General features: G+C 36.7%; 1 protein-coding gene across 1 annotated transcript in view; it reads left to right on the top strand.

Annotated features, from left to right (window-relative positions):
* The window catches only part of LOC5575437, a 38,091-nt gene extending 24,805 nt beyond the window's left edge, over nt 1-13,286 (top strand). The window contains exons 4-7 of the mRNA XM_021844670.1: nt 17-85; nt 11,972-12,163; nt 12,229-12,364; nt 12,426-13,286. Of these exons, the coding sequence (XP_021700362.1) occupies nt 17-85; nt 11,972-12,163; nt 12,229-12,364; nt 12,426-12,538 (510 nt within the window). The 3' untranslated portion in view covers nt 12,539-13,286. The remainder of the gene's footprint in view (nt 1-16; nt 86-11,971; nt 12,164-12,228; nt 12,365-12,425) is intronic.
* The last annotated feature ends 7,689 nt before the right edge of the window (nt 13,287-20,975 follow it).

Genomic DNA, 20,975 nt, shown 5'->3' with positions numbered 1-20,975 from the left:
TCTAATTTCTCTTTAGCTTTGTGCGGATAACACTGTGACAATATACACCATGAACTGCGGAGAATTGACGATAATAGAAGCTTTGGTAAGTGTTAACGGGCCTGGTATAACAAACGTTTGGCATAATATCAAACCATTTGTGAACTAAGGGCAACATTTTCCGGAGAGTGGAGTTTACTGGGAAAAAATCGATACAACCATTGCAATTGTTTTCTGGTATCTTTTTGCTGATTTGAAAAAACCCTTAAAAGATTCCGTATTGGGATCATTGTAAGAAATCACAAAATAATTATTTCGGGAATCTTTTGACTACTATCAAAAGAAACATCAGCAGTAAATTCTGAAGAAAATAGAATATTTACTGGTAAAATCCCTGTACATTTTTTTGTATAAATTCTGATGGAAGAAACTCATGGCAAACATGGGCGGAAAGGCACTTAAATGAAGATAAATAATAACAATAATATTTACCAAGTAGGCATGAATTATTTTTTTTTTTAATTTTCAATTTTGTAATGCTCTCAATTCAGTCTAGAAATAGTTCATGGGATGATCTTCCAAACAATAATTGAAGAGTCAGAAAAAAATCTGTGTATGAGTACCGTCAACGTACCAGTATCCGCTCATGTTCCAGTAGCCTGCTCACGAGCTTAAAAAGTAAGGTAATTTGAGTAAATACACAAAAAATGTCCACAGTATGATTCAATTTGACGATTTGAACCGTATAGCGGCTATAGTTTTCAAATTTACTTTGAGTAAACTTATCTTTTTTCAGTGTGAGCGGGCTACTGGAGCATGAGCGGATACTGGTGCACTGATGGTACGTATTTAAAAGATTTCTCTCTTGAAATCCGTGAAAAATTTATTAGAGAAATATTGTAAGAAAGTTGAGTACAGTATTTTGGATGTTAGTTTTGTTACTACATAATTGAAAGTTCTACTATTGTGTTCAATATTAGTGACATGCTAGATTTTGTGTTACTCCTGTTGGGTAAGAGATGAAATCAAGATCAATCGTGTTGGGGACGCGTTGCGCGAGTGCGAAAAAATATTCGCATTCAGTCAAGAATAGACTGTCAACAGGTGAGCTTGTTTCATGCTTATAATAACACATTTTAATTGTGACAAAATGTGTAAAATGTCGAAAGTAAGCTAAAACCATATAACTTCGGTTCCTTAATTGGCCAATCACATTGATTTCTTATGATATTGACCAAATTAGGTGTATGGGAGTTAAAAATATAAGGAAAATTAATTGTTTTTTTTTTTTAATGTTTTGAACCCATTCGGATGAGTAAATGAATATAGCTCAATCTTGTGAATATGATGTACTGAACACAAAAGGTTTCATGCTAATTGGCTATGTAAGACGGTGTATAATCCACTATGGCTACAACTGGCGTATGGCCAAAATCGGTGCTTCTACCCTACAAAAAAAGTGGGTAGTTCGACATTATGAATGTCGACGTACATTTTAAATCTTCTATCTCAATATATTTTCACGCCGAAAGAAAACTGCAAAACTAGTTTCAAGCAAAAATCGTATTCGTAGTTCTTCTAATTAAGGATTTGCTGAAAGTTGTTCGGTCTTACGATCCAAATGGCTCAACTATGCTGTAAAGCCATTTTTTTTAAAGCTATTCATTAGTACTGTTTAATTGTTTATTGTTTTATTACAAAATTACATTACAACAAAACTTATTACAAAACTACATAATTAACTGATAACTAATCACTGTTCCTATATTCTCTCTTTCTCACCTTCTTATCTGTTGCATGATTATGGTCTGGTTATTGATGTGTTTTCGGGCATGTTCCGAATTGGCCACATCCCCCGGGGTACCTGGAACCTACTATAAAGTGGTTATGGCAGCCGGTGATGCTGGAAATGCTTCGGAAAGCATAACCTTTGAAAATAATGAAGTTTGATGCCCATATTGATATGGTTCCGGATATGTTCCTAATTGACCACTTCCCCCAGGGCACCTGGAACGTTCTATAGAGTAGTCTGTGCATCTAATGGTTCTGAATACGCTGCAGGAAACATCATTTTTAAGGTTGGTGTCCGCTTGGATATAGCTCCGGATAATATTTACATGATTGGAAATACAAACATGACTGACCATGCTTTCCGGAACCAGTTTTACGGAAATGGTCATATTTCTGAAGATTTCCAACCAATCTTAATGCGTCCGGTGGCATTCAACTTCCTATTAGTTCTAGTTTCTAGGAAAATTGCAAACATCTATCTAACTTTACACCACATAAAAATACAAGCGACAGAAAAAATGACATTTGGACATGACCTCAGAAAATCCGGAACATCTCCGGTGTACAGTGGCCAATATGCATGGCCAAGGAAGTTCCTAAAACTGGACCAAATTTGCCGTCGACTGCTTCCAGATGCATCCAATTTCATCCATTTTTCATAAAGTTATAAGCATTTGAATTTGGGCAAAATTTTGCCTATCTCAATCATTTTGCCTATCCCCTGTAATTCTGGTCAGGGAAATATTATTATCAAGAGTAAGTAAAACTTCTTCATTAATAACTCCTACATCACACAAACAAATGAACTAATAATATAAAATATTTTTTATATCAATCAGTAAATTATATATATGTGATACTCAGTCAATCAGTAATTGTATATCTGTGATAAAAACAGATAAAGTTTGTAAAGTTATCGCCATTAATTGAATTGCATTCTTTATAGTAATATTCAATCAGTATCAAAAGCTCCTACAGCGTTGTATCGTGCCATCAGCAGCCCTTAGCATCACTATCATATAGTTATTATTTTGTTGTTTATAATATTTCTAGAAAGCGATCAGCTCATTCTATCTTGTACAATGGCCGGTCTATTTAGAATTTTAGTACCGTCGTTGGGGGTGACAATGGGTCAAAAAGGGATATGTGCGATATATTTTTTGAATAACTATCGCAATTTAACTCCAATAAACTTCAAATTTGGTGTGTATGTACTTTGATGGTACATTAACAACTGTTCAAAAAATTAAAGACAAATATCTATTCACAGCGGCACCACAAGTGAATGAAAAATGACCCAATCTCACCCCATAGAGGGGGTGACATTGGGTCACTGTAATTGAAATAACTTGTTTTTGAGAATATGATTTCAAAACCATTCACAACTGAAAAATATTGACAAAAAACGATGCTAACAAGACAAAAAGATATCTAAGATGTTTCACAAGTATGATAAACCCACTTAAAAGAAAGATTATACTGAAAATTGAAGAGCTATGAGAAAAAATATGTTAACCCCACATATATCGGCAAGTTTACATAAATTTTCTTGGTTTTTCCCTCAAATTGTCTTTAAAGTCTCATCCCCATTGCTATAAAGCCCTTCCAGTTTCCCCAAAGGTGTACTGAAATAGTGATTATTTTAAACCTTCGCAAATAGTAAAATTTCGGTGCGACATTCCACGATCAATAAATTTCCCTGGGCTTGGAATTATATTTTCCAGGGAGCGATGAATTTTGATAATTGATCGCTGTTGTTAGTAGTTTTGATTAGATGTTGGGTGAATTTCAAAGCAATGGCAACCTCTTTATTACAAAATTTAGATTTTATCTTCTGACCTATAGATTCTGGTTAAACTACTGTACTATGCAGTTGGGCTGCACTACGCTATCACTCATCAAAATTACTTTCACTTCGGGAAAATATAATTTCAAACTGGCGAGAAGATTACAGACTGAGGGTGGGTTAGGAGCACAATCAGACCCTTGAATGTGCAATGTGGGATAGTAATTGGGAATGCCATTGACGGTTTGTAATCTTCTACGAGGTTTTCGAAAACCAACAGGGCGCGTGCACCGGGTTGCGGATAGGAGCAAAGGGAGATCAATAGCATCTACCTAAAATAATAGAGCAAAAAGCCGTTCCATGATTAGGTAATGTTTAGCGATCTTCTATGGTGTTCTAGTACTATAAAATTCTTCACTCACTGGGAATTCTGGCCTTGATAATATCCATAGTGATAAAAACATAAAATAATACCTAATACTGTAGTAATAAACGAAATAAAATCAATCTTCTATACTTGACAAGGTTTTGAAGACAATCAATGAGTGAAAGAACTACCTATTAGAAAAGCCACATCAGCTAAGGCTATACATATACAAATGTTGGTCATAGGGTCATGACGAGCATTCGGTATGTATGTCTATGATTGATTCTTATCTAATAGGAGCACTAGAAGACCACGCGGACAATTTCGAAACAAATTATTTTTATACATCGGTCTTATGATCCGAAAGGCTCAGCTATGCTGTAATGTCATTTTTTAAGCTATTCATTACTGCTGTTTAATTGTTTATTATTCTAACAAAACTACATAATTACTCATTACTAATCACTGTTCCTATATTCTCTCTTTCTCACCTTCTTATCTGTTGCATGATTATGATCATTACTAATATAATGCATGAGCATGCACAATAAGAATAATTTCAGAATTGTAAGCAGTCAATGGATAACTGGATAGAATAGCTTCGAAAAGGGTGCTCAAAACAGAATAATTCTGGTCAGGGAAGTATAAACATCATGAGTAAGTAACACATTTCATTTTAATAATATCAAATATTTTTATATAAATCAGCACCGCCAATCAGTGAATTGAATTATAATTTTATATCTGTACATAATAAAAACAGATAAAGTTTGTAAAGTTGTCTTACTTGTACATCGATTGAATTGCGTTCTTTTTAGTAATGTTCAATCATTAGCAAAAGCTTCTAAAGCGTCGCATCGTGCCATCAGCAGTTCTTAGCATCACTCTCATATTGTTATAAATTTCTATAGAGCGATCAGCTAATTCTTTCTTACTTGTACAATGGTTTCGAATTTTAATAAATCAAACCAAACTCCAAAACTCAAATTAAATTGCTCTCAGCACATTTACATTTTGCAGCATTAATCGCATTACTGTGTCAAGTCTTCTCCAATTTCCTATACCCTACCCCAACCCTTCCTATCATTTCCGATGGTGTTCAAGTGGTCCGCATAGACTATTACGGCCATTACCTATCCCTTCCCCCGGCTTTGGACTGACTTGCGCTCTCATTGCCCCACCAAACGCTGCAAAATGAAAATGAAAAATGACATTCCACGATCAATAAATTTCAGGCAGAAGTTGACGTCATAATCCCAGTATTTCAGCAATCCAACTCATTTGTACTTCCGTGAGATGTTTCTATTATATGAAAACACTGATAAATAATCAAATTTAGAAAAAAAACCCTTTTGATAAAAATTTACGATGTTGCTGCGCAAGAAACACAGTTGCTGGTTTGAGAAGGTGTCAAAATGCGTTGTATTGTTATTCAATGCACGGAATACTCAAGTAGACTTGTTTGATTTTTCAGAGATGCTGTATTTAGAAAGAATAAACACATCTTAATGAAAAAAGAGAACACTCGGCACCGTTAAATGTCAAAAAAGTGGACTTGGAATTTCATTTACTATCGTTCCTGCTTGACCCAATCTCACCCCCATTTTCAATGTTTTAGACATCGTACCGAAAAAAATGATTTTTTTGTGGGAAAATCAAACAGATTCCGGAAAATACCTGTGATGTGTAATGAAAAGACTTTCAACATTCTACTAATACAACGATAGAGTACATGCGTGATACTTTATACAGGAAAAATTTAATGTTGTGAATTTTATCTAGTTTCAACATGCAAGTTTATTGATGCAGTACACGACAACTACTATTTCTAAAAATGTATATTGTTATGAATTATGTGTAATAATATATTCCTCAACATATGAATTATTTATTTTAGTAATATCAGTGTTATTAGCTGAAATATTTCACAAAACATATTTTTCCGTTTTGACCCAATCTCACCCCCTAGACCCATTGTCACCCCCATCGACGGTAAGTCAAATCAAACTTCATAACTCAAATTATATTGCTTTCAGCACATTCACACTTTGCAGCATTAATCGCATTAGATTGTCAAGTCTTCTCCAATTCCCTATACCCTACCCCAACCCTTCCTATCCTTCCCGATGGTGTTCAAGGGGTCCGCATAGACTATAACGGCCATTACCAGTCCCTGTCCCCGGCTTTGGACTGACTTGTGCTCTCATTGCCCCACCAAACGCTGCAAAATGAAAATGAAATTTAGGCTTAACCAGAGAAGATGGCTCAATAACGCAATCGGCTGCGGTCGGAACGGTTTCATCCACTGCTGACGTAGCGTCGTCGCCGACGAGTGGATTATTGTGTGCGGCTGCAAATGTTTCAGCTTTCTGTGTGGATGTCACTACTAGTCTACCATTTACCTTCAAAGGTGGGCTATGCTTCAGGTGATTGCGAAGACTTTTACTGAACTTCCAAACTTTGTTGCTTCCGTTATCAAGGTTTTTAATCATATTTTCGATGTTTTTAGAACTGTGTTCAGAGCATTGTTCTCGAATAGTGTCATTAAGTTGTGACACTATTGTGCCCAGCATTGTGTCACGAGTACGCATACACTGACGTCTTCGTACGTTTCTTAGGTGAATTAGCATGGATTTTATGGATTCGGGAAGAGGGGCTTTGTGATGGTTGATCGTTACCATCGGAACGCTTTCATCCTCAGCTCGTAGAACGACTTCTTCAAATAAAGAAATGTCTTCTTCAATGTGCTTAGATGGTTGACAAATCCAAAGTGTGTGTCCAGAGTTGAAGTCTCCCACATAGAACAGTACTTCAAAGTTGGTCAGCGTTCGGATGTCACGTCTTAACTGCTGAAGCTGGACTTTCTTATTCGAACCGGCAAAATATACTGCTACGATGTTTACTGGCGATGTACCGGGTTAATTGAAACTTTAACAACTTAAATAATCGACGTGGATAGATCAAGCTGGGTAAAGGAGATACCCCTCTTGATGAAGATGGGACTCCTCCACCGCGCCTGCATCAGCATGCTGGCGATCCAGGCGAACTGTTGAGTAGTTGGGACTGTACAGCGAATTGTGACTGCGTAGCCAGGTTTCAGTAACCACTGCGATATCAATGTCGTTGGATTCCACAAATTTGAAAAAATCTGCCACTTTGTTATTTAAGGAACGGCTGTTCCAATTCATTAGCTTGAGAAGATTATTCTCGGACATTGTAAACGTGTTTTAGGGCAAGTTCAGACAGAACTGAGAATTTATTTATTTATTTTTTGTTCCTTATGTTTATTTGAATAGGCACTCTGTGTTCATGGCAGCCACTGTGCCGGAATCATAGTTCTTTACCGATACAGATTATATTTTCAACTATTCTATATTTACATCAGACGGGGTTGGTGGTCTGATGGCTACCGCTTCTGCTTCATAAGCAGAAGGTCATGGGTTCAATCCCAGGCCCGTCCCTTTCCTCGTACTTCGTAGTTGTATATCTCTCATTTGCTTCTGTCTTCCATTCTAAATCTATCGCACTCAAACTATTCGTTCATAGCAAACGCTAGAACCAGAGACGGACAAGCAACCGTTTCCCTAACGCCTGCATTCTTCCACGCGCATGCCTTTCCTTACGCCTGATACATAGGCAGTCTGCTAACCACAAAAGCAAACCTCTCTGCCATGCCTTTCCCCCAATCCATACACTCCGCATGAACTGGCGTAGATGCAGGCGGACTCCACGGTCTACAGTGGGCTAGTGAAAGTGCAACATCATTTCCTCCCCCTTCCCCACATTGGTCTGCATTTTGACGTGGCAGGCGCCATTATAGCCTAAAAATAGAAGATCACCAAAGTTCCCAAGCAGTCATTCGGTTGGTTCCTTGTGTAAGTGCAGCTGATCTGGCGATACTGGAGTAGCATCCACGGGCGGCCAATCAAGCTCAAGCTCAACTATTCTATATTTACATCACTTTCTTCTACTCATTTACTCTCACACCGAGTAGGTAGGAGAGTGCTCTGCTGTTAGTCCAATCAAATTCCATATAAGTCATAGTCCATTGCTCTTGCGGTGGTTCATTTTGCCGTGTTCCTGAGTCGTTTGAGGCGAGCCGCTTTCGAAGAGGGTCAGTTTGTCTCAGTCATCATCTGATACTGACGGAGGATGGATGTGCTCTCCAAAGCACGGTCCTCCGTGCGGCGTCTTCTGGTGGTTGGACGGGTTTTTTGTCGAGGGGCTGGGAAACGAACCCATGACCATCCGCGAATGCGTAACCTCAAGCCTACGGATCCCCCTAGAACTGAGAATAGACCATTTCTGTCAGATCTTACCCCCTATTTTTATATTTTACTTCGAAAGTCGATTACTTTTAATGATTATTGACGCTTTTAGAACTAATTTATATGAACTCATTATTTTATTATAATTTTTTGAAAACTTTGATATTCACCACTTTTTATGTAGAAATTACCGTGCGGCACAGTTGTTTCAACCCTGTGGGTATACAAATTGGAGATTTTTCCACAAATTTCAATCTCACCCCTGCGTTGAGTGTTTGTAGATAAATTGAAATGTCAGTTTCAAATCGGACACACGGAAGAAACGGAGAAATCCATGTTTTGGATCAACTCAGGTGACGAAGATATTGGATTCATGCCACTAGTTTTCTCTTTTATTCTTCCGCTATGCTTATGTTGAGCTAATAGTGACGTCACTATTTGCTATGCATAAGCACAGCGAAAAAATAAAAGATGGAAATAGTGACCCGTATCCATTATCTTCGACACCTGAATAAATTCAGAACATTGCGGAGAAATCTGTCGTTAGCCCAGAAGCATTTATGTGGCCAAACGGTCACCATGAGTGCTTCCCGGTTTAATATTCCTCTCATAGGTCTCCCTATAGAATTGTAATTTTCGCAATCCATTCTACCAATCTGAAGGTCCTCCGCCACCACGAAATTCTTCACGACCACATCAACTATCCTCTTTATCTTCCTGTCCGCTGCCGCTGCGGTGCTCCACGATAGTTCACAAAAAGGGTTCTGCTGCCCTCCGGCCCGTGGCCGGCAGCAAAATTGTGGAAGGGACGAAGATTTCTCCACGCGACATTTTGTTCTGGTCACTTGATACATCGAGGATCTCTTGCAATCTTCCGGATTTGTCGTTGGGGTAGAACAGCTTCAAATACAGTATGCTGTTGCGCGGTGAAATTCTTATCGCCAGTCCCCGGTCGACCATAAAAACGGAAGGGAGCAGGACTCTTTTTATATTTAAGGAGCATCACAGCAGCCCCAGGCGAAGGAGATGGTGGTTGTTTCGTCGTGAAATCCAAATCCATCATCAAACCAAAACGGCATCCAAAAATATTAACAAAGTGAAGACTGCACAGGAAAACTTCTCATCTTCTTTCCTCTTGGTGAAGCTGCTGCTTGTGATCAGACATATTTTGAGCAAATAGAACATAACCTCGAAACCCCATATAAAAAATATCAACATTTTCCGCAGGGAATGTCAACTCCGCACAAACAAATATAAACAATTCCAGTAGGAACGTCAAGAGCAGGACAGTCAATTGAGGTTAATGGAAGAGAGACAGAGATGGAGAATTTTCCGCGACGTCCCCATGAGTGCTTCTATCTGTCATGATTCATACGAACCAGCTGATCGATATTCACCACGATGTGGAGAAAAAATCGTAGGGGAAAAAAGGGTCGGATAAAATTCGGAGAGAAATAAATTGTAGGGGACCAAGGGGTGAACTAACGTGCCGCAAGTTTTTCATTGTTTTCCAATAGTTAGAGGCTTCAAAACATACCGGTTCCTTAGGAAAGTTTGTTCAGTAAATTGACATAAAGCATATAAGCCAATAAAAAAATCCACGGAAATGGTCTATTATTTCACCGACCTCAGTAAAATTTTTCGCCGAGAACCCAACAGCTGAGAATCCGGTAATTTTTAACGCCGAATCTCGGTACTTATTTTACCGAGATTTCGGCAATCGGCAATTTTTAGCCGAGATCTCGGTGAACGTTACCGAGATTCGATAAACGTTTACCGAGATCTCGGTAAAAGTTTTACCGAGAATCGTCAAATTATTACCGAGATATCAGCTGTTGGGTTCTCGGCGAAACCGTTTAAGTGTGCAGAAGCGCGATTTGCCGGGCGACCGATTTTTCCTTTCCTCCAACCTCTTCAGGTACTGCAAACGGGTAGGACAACCTTTAAAGTGAGCAGTGTGGTTCTGGCTGTAGTTGGCACACTTTAACTTCGCTTTGGTCGTTGGATTATTTTCAGCCTTCGTTGGTAGTTGGCAGTCTACTGTTTGATGGAGTTCACCACATATCAGGCATTTTGCTTGGCGATTGCAAATTACATAAAATCTTACGATTCATACGATTTATACATCTTGTGTTACCTCTGAGATAGGTCCCAATGTTTAATTTCTTCTTTTTCTTATGTAAATATTTATTCTTCGTTTATATTTTGTCTCCTTTTGTAAATACATGTAAATAATTATCCCCTAACTATAAAATTTGTAAATACTTATATAAAGCTATTCCCTAACTATAAATTTGTATATATGAAATCTGTAAATAAAATTTGAATTCAAATCCCGTCCCATAAAACCCTACATCGTCATTCCTTCCTCTTGCACTAAACTAACATGGCGCACAATACCAACTGCGCAAAAACAAATTGCTCCCGCGAAATGTTCCGCGAACACAAATTTTAGCAGTATCATGAATTTGCTTAAAAGCCAATGTTGGAGAAGGCAAAGGCCTCTTTTCGGAACAAAGTTATAAGTTTTGTGCGACGCGAGTGGTCCCAAGTTGTTGCGGTTGTGATTGTGCCGATGAATCAGCCCTGGAATCCAGTGGGAACGTATCGAAGAAACTGCATACCACCCCTCGACCCTTCGCGACGAAAGGCCGTTAGCTACCCCTCGCCCGTCAAGTAGTGCGCCCAGTGCCCAGCTCGAGAGTCGACATCGAACCCGTATCCACTACCCGACAGGTCAACAGGTAACACTACCCGACAGGTCATCACGGAGTGTCCGAACTGCGATTCGCCCGACTAACCGACCAACCGGCGACCGACAAATGCCCGCCAACCGGCGCCAGGTGATAAAAAGTGCAAATCATTCCAAATAACCCTATTTCCCTTTCCTTAAGAAACCTAATAAACCTAACAAATGAATTTAAATTTTATATAATCTTTGGAGTGTTTAATTATTTTGCTACGATTCCCTTTTTTTCTATCTTTTGTTGAATTCCATTTTGCTGAATTATGTCGAATTCGTTTTTGAACCTAGGTTGGAACTGGCGCAACCCGTTCTGAATCACAGTTTCAACCCCAACCCGATTCAGGTTCGACCGAACTACAATTTGTTTGACGTTAGTTTGTTTATGTGTTGATCACCGACCCAGTTCCTAAAAACGAAAACAACATTAGTGTGGGAAGTGAGTCCGCCCAGAAGATAAACGATTCTCCCGGATAGACCCTGAAAGGGCTTAAATGTAAATAATTCTGTAAATTTCTTAGTGTTAATTTTTAATTAGTGTATTTTTTATTTAAATTTTTTTCTTAGCTTTAATTGAATTGATTTAATTTGAATTTGAAAAGTAATGTGTGAATTAGAAAAATGTCTTACACTTGCTAGTAGTATCTACAGCACAAACTTGTCAAAATTGTGTTGAATTTGATACACTAACATTGAAATGCAAAATGTGAATTTTTTGGGCTTCTATTAAGTGTCTTAAAAATCCCATTATCACACAAAATTCATATGATTTTGACTTCATAAACTATGTTTTTAATAAGCAAAGTGACAAAAACTACTTCATTTCATCAGTTTTACTTTATTTTACGAACAAAATATAAATTTGTTGAAATTGTATGAATATCATATAGGAATCTGTTCATGTGCAGGGTGAATACACATTATACATTGTGACATTCACATAGTTTCTAGTTATGCCAAATGGTCCGCTCTTAGTTCTAAGTTTCGTAATAATTATAGGAATCGAAAGAAATATTCATTTTTTTCTCCTTTTGTAGACGCGAATCGGTGTTGCACCGAATTTAGATGTCTTGCGGCAATACTTTAACGAGAGGTACTCAATAGACACGAGTAAGATGAACATCCCGCAGTACCTGTTGTATATGTCGAAACGCGATTGCAACTTTAAAAAGCTAATCGATGCCATTAAATCGTGCTGTGATGAACCGTTGGATGTACAATACTATCCGGTAGGTTTAATTCTTGACTCATAAGTGATGGTTTTCCCTTTAACGTTTTTCTTATGCATTTGTAGCTGGACCCATTTTCCGACATACCGGAAGTGGTTCCAATTAACTCAATCGAGATCACGAAACGATGGAATGCCAACACAAATCTGCGGCAAATCATCGACTTCAAACACAAACACTTCCACACGTTGAATGTGCTTGGTAAGTTTTAAATTACGATTATTCCCTTCAAAATACTTTAAACAGCAATTTTTTCATTTAGGCAAAATCGTCAACATACTTCGGCAGCCATCGAGAGGCAAGCACACAAACCAGATCATCAATATTCCTCAATACTACAAGAGTGGCTCCATAACGATAACTAGGATAACCTGAGCCGGCTAGGCAGAATCGATTACTAAAGCTCTCTCTCTAGTACCCTTTTATCCGAGCACTGCTTTCAAACCTTGCTTTGTTTATATAGGAATGACCATTGATTCAAGCAAAGAAACTGAAGTTACAAAGATTCTCATTTAGTTCTACATGTATCAGGCTTGAAAGATATATTAAACCGAAGCTTGCTGGCACAAACTAAAAGGTCATGGTAATAATTTATTAAATTCCGCTTCTGCTTTCTCAATTGTGAAAACAAATGAAAATCTACCTAACTTATCTTGTATCTTGCGTAAAACTTTTGTACATGAGCTTTCGCACTCAAGTACGTTGATATATTGTAAATATAGATTGTCAAATATTTATTATTACAAAGTAGCGTTTAGTAAACGGCATATCCTTGTTAGAATGTATACACAAAATGGGGAATCTGAAACAAAGATTCAAATAGAATTAGACTGTTTCTATCAATGTATATCCCAGTTTACGAGAGGTCGGAGAGAAAGGACGGTTCACAATAAACAATAGCCTTGTCACAGAGGAGGTTGACGCAGAATGGATTTCCTATTCCAAACGCCACGAGCAACTGGTTATTTTACTGGTTGTTGAAATATTTATATAAACTGCAGCAATTTGTATCACTAAACAACCCACAACAAACAAAAAACTACCATGAGTAAGTTACATCTATCACGCTGAATATCTCACAATTACTACATTGCTGAAACAAAAAATACAAGTTACAATTTGATGGAAGGTGTTGCTCAATCCTAAATTATACCGAAATCCCTGTATCTAATTAAATGGTGTTACAATTTTGGCCTCACCCTACATAGTGTTAGAAAGTAATTATGAGGTATCATTTATCAGGAAGCCGGATCCAGGGGTACGTTCCCCGTCAATTGGAAGATTTGTATCATCGCCATATTTGTGCCCATTCCATCTTCTACCCGACGGGAGGAAACAAGGATGGATTTGAAAAGGGAAAAACTTACTAAACGAAATGAGAGTACTATGTAGCTTCTTATCACAACGGGTTAAGAATAACAGAATGTCTTGAAGATTCAAGCTCCTGAAGTAAGCTCACTTAATTGTAGGAATAGAAAGCGTTGTGTTTGAATAATACTCTCAAAAGAGAACCACGTGTTTATTCAGTTGAAATTGAATTCTTAACTTCTGCGTTCATGAGACCTCTCATGGCGTAGCGGTAACTCGCCCTGTCAAATTCATTGAGAGTAGTGAGTTCGATTCACTCCGAGAAGATGTAACTTATTCGCAAATTGTTCTTCAATTTGTTCATTTAATGTTCACTGTGTTTGTGTGATCAGTTGGTCCGAATTTGGAGGATTTAGGCAGGTGATCTTGAACTCCATTAGGGAAATCGAGGCTTCCTTCCAAATCGCGAAGAAAGGAGATTGCCGCGTTTTGCCGGAAACTCTTAAGGCGAAGTAGGCCGTCATTATAATTTGTACACGTCGTTGATGATTGTTGCTGGATCATGTTAAAATTACGAATTGAAGAAAATCTGTTTGTATTGCAGTGATGCAGCTGAAAAAGTATCAGCATACTTTCTGCATGTAGAGTGATACTTTTTCGTATCAATCTTAACTATGAGGACTAGGTTTTATCACTTTGAAATAGCGAGGCGCAATATCAACATGGCTGCCAAAACGAATGACAGGCTACTTAGTCTTAAAGATCGTGAACTTCTTCACGTGAAGAGAAAAGGCACATTTTTTTTATTTATGACCAGGGCTGGGAATGGTAGTAGTAGTAGCGTTTCGCAAAAATCACGTGGCTTTTCTGATTACAGTACTGCCCATACTCGCAATACAGTCCCATTAGGAAATTCAGCATGTCAAGAAAAACGCTTCTAAACATATTTTCAAATGTCCTCGTTTCGCCACTTCTGAAAGTAGTAAATCGTGGTGGCATCACTCAACACAATATCTTTGAAGAATTATAATACCGTTAACAACGAAAATACAGTTGAGATGGTTATTTTTCAAAGATTCAAACCAGTGGGACTCGTTATCCGAGTATTCAACTTGCCCGCATACCAGTCCCATTACTTGGGATCTGCTTACTTTGTTATCGGGTACCTTGACACATTTACGTTTAGGTTTACAACATTTCCCAAATTTAAATGGCCTTTGAAATTATCAAACTATATAATGGTGAAAGTGATAGTTTTAAAGATGTCCCAGGATTTGATTTTACAGTTCATGCAGCACGAAAATGTTGGATTTGAACCATACTATAGGTAACAACGGAGTAAGTGTTGATAAGTCTGATGACGGCAAAGCTGTTGGCGATTCTCTATATGTGTATGATCCTGCTATGCCCAGAATCATCTGATTTCTTTGCATTAGATGTCGCATTTTGCGCTTCGCAAATACTCAGGTTAACTTTGACAATGGAAACCCTATCGACCCTATCGGCGATGAGCACTGATTTCTAGACCCTCAATCGTCATGCTGTTGAAATATGAGCCTGTCGTAGAATTCGTTGGGAATTGACCAGAGAACGATATTACTGATAGCCGTAACATTGATTCAGGGTAAGTTATCTTGCTAATTTTTGTTTAGATGCTCACAAGAAAAAAACTTCAATATGTGGTACTACGTTTACCACTTATTGCAACAGACGGGAAAACTTTCATGTCGAGCAAATATAAGAATTTTACGTGAATTAACATGGTTTTAAACACTGTAATTTATATTATTATCTTTTAATTAATTAAAAATCACGATGACAGACAACATAAATTATCATAAGAATAGGTTCCCTTTAATTTTCCCATAATTAACGAATGGGACTGTTATGCAGGTACTTTACTCGTATCCACTCATATGGATACGAGTAACTGACACTGAAGAAGACTGCAAGTGGTAGTCGAAATACGCGTATCTGTCAAAGATATGCATTTAAGAGCGGAATTAAAACGGTACTCCATCTACTTTTAGGTAAGTTTCTCTATTGAGATTCTGCTCAGAGGATTCGAACATTAATTAAAGAGTAATAAAAGACACATAACTTTAACCAAAAAGCATCAACATAATAGAATTCGATGCATTCGTATGCTTAAAACTATATAGGGAAAGTGTACCAGTTATGGCCATAGTGGTTCCCTATTTGGCCATACGGGAAATTTCGAGTACTTTTACATTTTAAATGTTTTTGAATGTTCAAACATCAAGATATATCTTAAATCTTACTACTACAACACAAAAAAATCTCTCAAAACGTGAAAACATTCAAGTAATCCCGTATGGCGAAATAGGGAACCACTATGTCCATAACTGGTACACCTACCCTAAATGGCCGAAACGTTGAGTAAAATTACTATTGTTTTACCTGCACTCTATGCCAACAGCCTGCATTTTAGGTTCACTGAAATGTTCCTCAATATTTATGCTTTTCTTGTGTAAATCCATTGTCTGGTAACTAATAACACTTATTGTTATGTTATTTTAGTTTTGCATCGATTCACATAAAAATGTTTTCCAAAAGCTCAATAAATATAAGGTTTTTACGATACGTCCGGGTTAATGATCACTACCCTATAAATCCGGACAGCGTTCGAGGCATCCTATTTTCACACCGCATATGCTAATTTGCACAAGTTTCTCCACTTTTTCGTGCACTACACATCGAACTATTATTCCGAACACTTTTCAGAAACGTACAATATTAAAACTGTATGATTAAGTAGCTTCATCGTAAGACCAGAGTACCTGACGTTCTTATCGAAAACTTCACTAGTGGATTCGGTGCTTTGAAGGAACGACGTTCAACTGTTTTTATTTTTTATATTTCATTGCTAAGGATTACTAGATGCAATCAAAATGAAGAGCAATATTGAAAGATATGAATATAAATTACAAACCTACATTTATTGTTTGCTTTCGTATTTAATTTTGATAAATACTTTCAAAGTGTCGGGATATTGGTACCGCCCGGATTTTGATTCATCACGGTAATTGTTTTTAATCCACTTCGATACCGTCAATCCGCCCCCAAATTGGATGGCGTACAAATCACTCAGCTCAACGCAATTTATGTATTGAGATGTATATATAAGTATATATTAGTTGTGGTGCTAGAGGACTTCTTGAAAATCCACTGAGATTCTTTCAGAAACCCTTCTGAAATTATTATATGTAGTTATTTCTTTCATCGCCCTGATTCTTCCAATAACCTCCTTGGGATATTCCGAATGGATTTTGAATGTGTTTTACAGTGATATCCAAAAGAATCCCAGAAGTTATATCGCAAGAATCCCTGGAAGATTCAAAGAAAAGTCATAGACATCCAGAAGATTTCATGAATATTTTCCAGAATAATTCCGATGTCCAGAAGAACTCCAGAAAGATTTACGGAATAATTTCAAATGAAATTTCCGGAGCCATTTAAAAGTAACTTTCAAAAGATGCTCAGAAAAAGAAATCAGTAATCAATGAATCTCATAGGTATTTTTTAAAGTCCCAGTGGCTGTCCGATAGTTTTCTTGAAGGATTTCCATTTGAATTCAAGAAGGATTTTCAGAAGATTCCACCAAGGATTTGAGAAAATTTCCAAGGAAAATCACTAATAAATCACGAAAAAAAATCAAAAACACTTCCTTATGAATTTCCAGAATAATCACCGTTTTTTCTCAAAGAATCTTAGAATAAAGTTCTAAAGAATCAAGAAGAAATTTTCGGAAAAAATCTGGATTTACAAAATTATCTCAGGCAGAAACAATAAATCAAAAAAATCAATAACAATAAATGTGTAAGAATATAAGAAGGATTTATTTAAGCATATATGGAGGACTTTCAAACAATTTCAGACGAATTTTTGGATGATTTCCATAAATAAAGATTAAAAAAAATCATCGATTAAAAAAAATCCGACATCTTATCAGGATTTTTGGAAGCATTCCACAGGGATTTCTTGGCGAATTTCATTGGGATTTACAAAATAATCCAAGAGGAATTTCCCAAAGAATCCCAAGAATTTGGACGGAAGAAAGTGAAGTGAAATAATAGATTTTTTTTATCATAGTCTCAGGCGTCTTTCCGAGAGTATTCCAGAATAATAGGTATAATCTAAGACATTTTTCTGAAAGCTCAGAGGGATTTTCGAAGAAGTTTCAAAGAGTTTCACGGAAGAACTACTGAAGGAAAATATCCAAATTTAAATAACAACCCCGAGAAATTTTGTGAGAATCCCCGAACCCAGATGAAACCCAGATTTTTTAAATAGATTCCATTCCACTGGAAAGCAATCATTTTCGGCAGAATTCCAGAATTTTACAGAAGAATCCTGAAAGGATTTCCATAATAACCCAAGATGGGTTTCCGGGATAATCCGAAAGCATCTCAGGTGATTTCCGGAAGAATACCAGAAGTATTCTCATATTAATCCCAGAAGTATTTCCGGAAAAAAGCCAGAGTTATTTTCGGAGGAATTCTCGAAGAATTTCTATTAGAGTCGTAGTACATTTTTTGGAAAAATCCTCTAAAAATATCCAGAAGAATTGCATCAGGATTTTTGGTAGAATCTTCCATTGAATTTCCGAAAGAATCTTCGAGAATTTCTATTCGAATTTAATTTCCAGGATTTCAAAAGTAATCTCTAAGGAGATAAACGCAAAATCACATACAGATTTCTGCAAATATTCCAATAAAATGTCCAGAAGAATCACAAAGGATATCCGAAAGAATCTCAGAAATAGTACCGGAATGCTAACGATTTTTTTTAGATGAATCCAAGAGCCATATCTGGAAGTATTCTGTAATTTCCAGAAGAACTTAGAGAAAAATCAGAAATAATCTCAAGATTTCCAGAACAACCTCAGAGAGGTTTTGAAGGATTCCTTAGTGATTTATGGAAGAATTCCAGGGGAAAAATTCCAAAGAATTCTAGAGTAATTTCTGGACCAATGTCTTTTTTATATGCTGTATCAATATTTACAAGTAATTATAATAAATAAGTATGTATGGAACAGTAACAATTTTAATTTATCGCCATAGTTGAACGACAATTTTAATTAGAATGTGCATCCACCACATCATCCCTCTCAGAAAAATTTTGATTCTCAATATTTTTTTGCGGTGATTCACAATTGTAATCACATACTAGTTTAATTGTATGTGGTGTCATTCAATATTTAAAATAAGATTCGTTAAGCCGAACATGTTGATCATTCGACATGAACCATCGAGCATTGCTTGAAGTTATGAGATTTTTTCGATTACTTTGATTACTGATTTTCTGAGAATCTTCTAAAAGTTCTAAAATGGTTCCGGAAATTCATTTTGAAATTATTCCGTGAATCTTTCTGCAGTTCATGTGGACATCGGAATTATTCTAGAAAATATTCATGAAATCTGTGAATTTCCTTTAAATCTTTCAGGAATTCTTGCGAAATAACTTCTGGGATTCTTTTGAATATCACTGTAATTTGGATTTAGAATTCTCATGGGATTGTTTCAGATACTTACGAAAATTCTTCATACAGAAGTGATTCTTCTGTAAATCAACCTGGAATTCTTCCGGAAACCCTTCTATAATCCCAAAGCAACTCCCAGAAAAAAATCTGAAGGATATTTTTAACTGCATATTCGACATTTTCAACAATTTGGACAACAATACCGTGAAGAGTCATCGAAACTTTCGATCAACTTATTGAAATCTGTGATATTCTTCTAGAAAATTTGAAAAAAAAAAAATACCAAGTTGTTTTGTCACATTGGTAATCGCATAACAGCCACATTGAGCTTACGCACGAGCCTCGTAATGTAGTAGAAATGGAATTTCTAACAGAAATAATTCTGTCTAATCACTCAAAATGCAATATAAGCTGTACAAAATTTCAGCCTCAAATAAGCATTTTTGAGCTCTTGACAATTTTTAGAAATTTTAGTCTCTTCCCATACTGCCATAAAATGCACACTTGGTATTCCATTTACTCAATGCCTACTTTTGTCGAATGTTACAAATATGCAGTTATGGGCAGTGTGGACTTTTAAGGTGAAATTATTAGCGGTATTTTTCAAAAACATTGCCGAAGACGTCTCTTGGTAAAATACGCAATGTAAGATTTTACCGAATTTAGATCTTGGAGGAAATTTTTGCTTTACTTCGAAATTTTGTTGAGGAATTCCTGATGGACTTTCAGAGATCAGGAACTGTACACATGAAAAACCAGCAATTTTAACTAGATTTATTTTTCTTTAAAAAATATTATTAAAATTCAAAATATTGTAATTTTCGTATACATGGTGCTGCTGCTGGGATTCAGAATGTTGTGATAGTATATGCATGAAGAAAACGAACCTCAACTTTTCAATTGTTTTATTTCTAATTTCAAAGTTATTACATTTCTCTAGATGTCTTCCCCAAGTTCAGTTTATCTTATGTATATTATTTTTTTTTGACTTAATTTAAAGTTCTTCCTTTGTCTCTTGTCGTCATTTTCTATTGAACTTATCTTCCTCAACTTCGAGGTGGTGGACCATAGCTCTTTTGAATGGTTGAATCGCAACTCTGCTCGGCTGCGTCCTTCTCTTCTCCTGTCACTCATTTTGTTTGTTTTGTGGTAAATGGGTTCAGATAGATAATATGTATAATAATAAATGCAGAAATCAATAACTACTATGTATCATTTTCATTTTTGTTATTCGTTATATAATTATTTAATAATATACTCGCATCCTAATATATTCGGCGTGTGTCACTGCTTCCGATGTCTTTTGCAACCAAATCGGTTGGCTTATGGCGTACAATGCTTATAAGAACACACTTCGAAGAAAAGTATCCACAAAAGTAAGATTTGATCAAAATGCCCTCTGGAGGATGATTGCAGCACAATTTCACGGCGTGGCGTGCTGTCGAACCGCGGTACGATCGAATCAGTCGAATTTCTCTTATTACGTGATGATGTGTATGGTTTGATCGGCTTCGTGTTTGGAAGATTTCTACTTTTGGGATATCCTGCACCTGCGTTCGTTCGCATTTTGTCTGTTGTGCGTTTCAATCTTCTTTTTCTATGTATGCTTTACTTTTTTCTCTTTCGAACCAAGCAAAATTTGAAAACACAAATTGTGTTATAAACTTAATATGTTAGCGTGGAGTTCACGCCTCAAGTAAGAAATTTTTCTAATAATTTCTTCGGAAGGCTCAGCTCCTTTCGTACTTTCTTTGTGTTTGCTTAAAATTGTTGTTTCCATGTTTGTTACATACTAGCGTTCCTCGTTTATTTCAACCAATATACTGTATATATTTTTGTTCTTTTTTTAGATTTTTCCTTTAGAATTTATTAGAAAGTTTTTGTATAGTACTCGTATTAATTAGATTGAAGAAGAAATCCTATAAGCCTTTTCCCTAATAGCTAGCAAAGGATGGCCACCATGTTTGAAGATGGCGACGCTTACTTTCCTTTTGGCGTGTT

The sequence above is a fragment of the Aedes aegypti genome, chromosome 2 (assembly GCF_002204515.2).
Source record: "Aedes aegypti strain LVP_AGWG chromosome 2, AaegL5.0 Primary Assembly, whole genome shotgun sequence".
Classification (NCBI taxonomy): Eukaryota; Metazoa; Arthropoda; class Insecta; order Diptera; family Culicidae; genus Aedes; species Aedes aegypti.
Note: the sequence above shows the minus strand (reverse complement) of the source record. Positions and strands in the feature narration are given on the sequence as shown.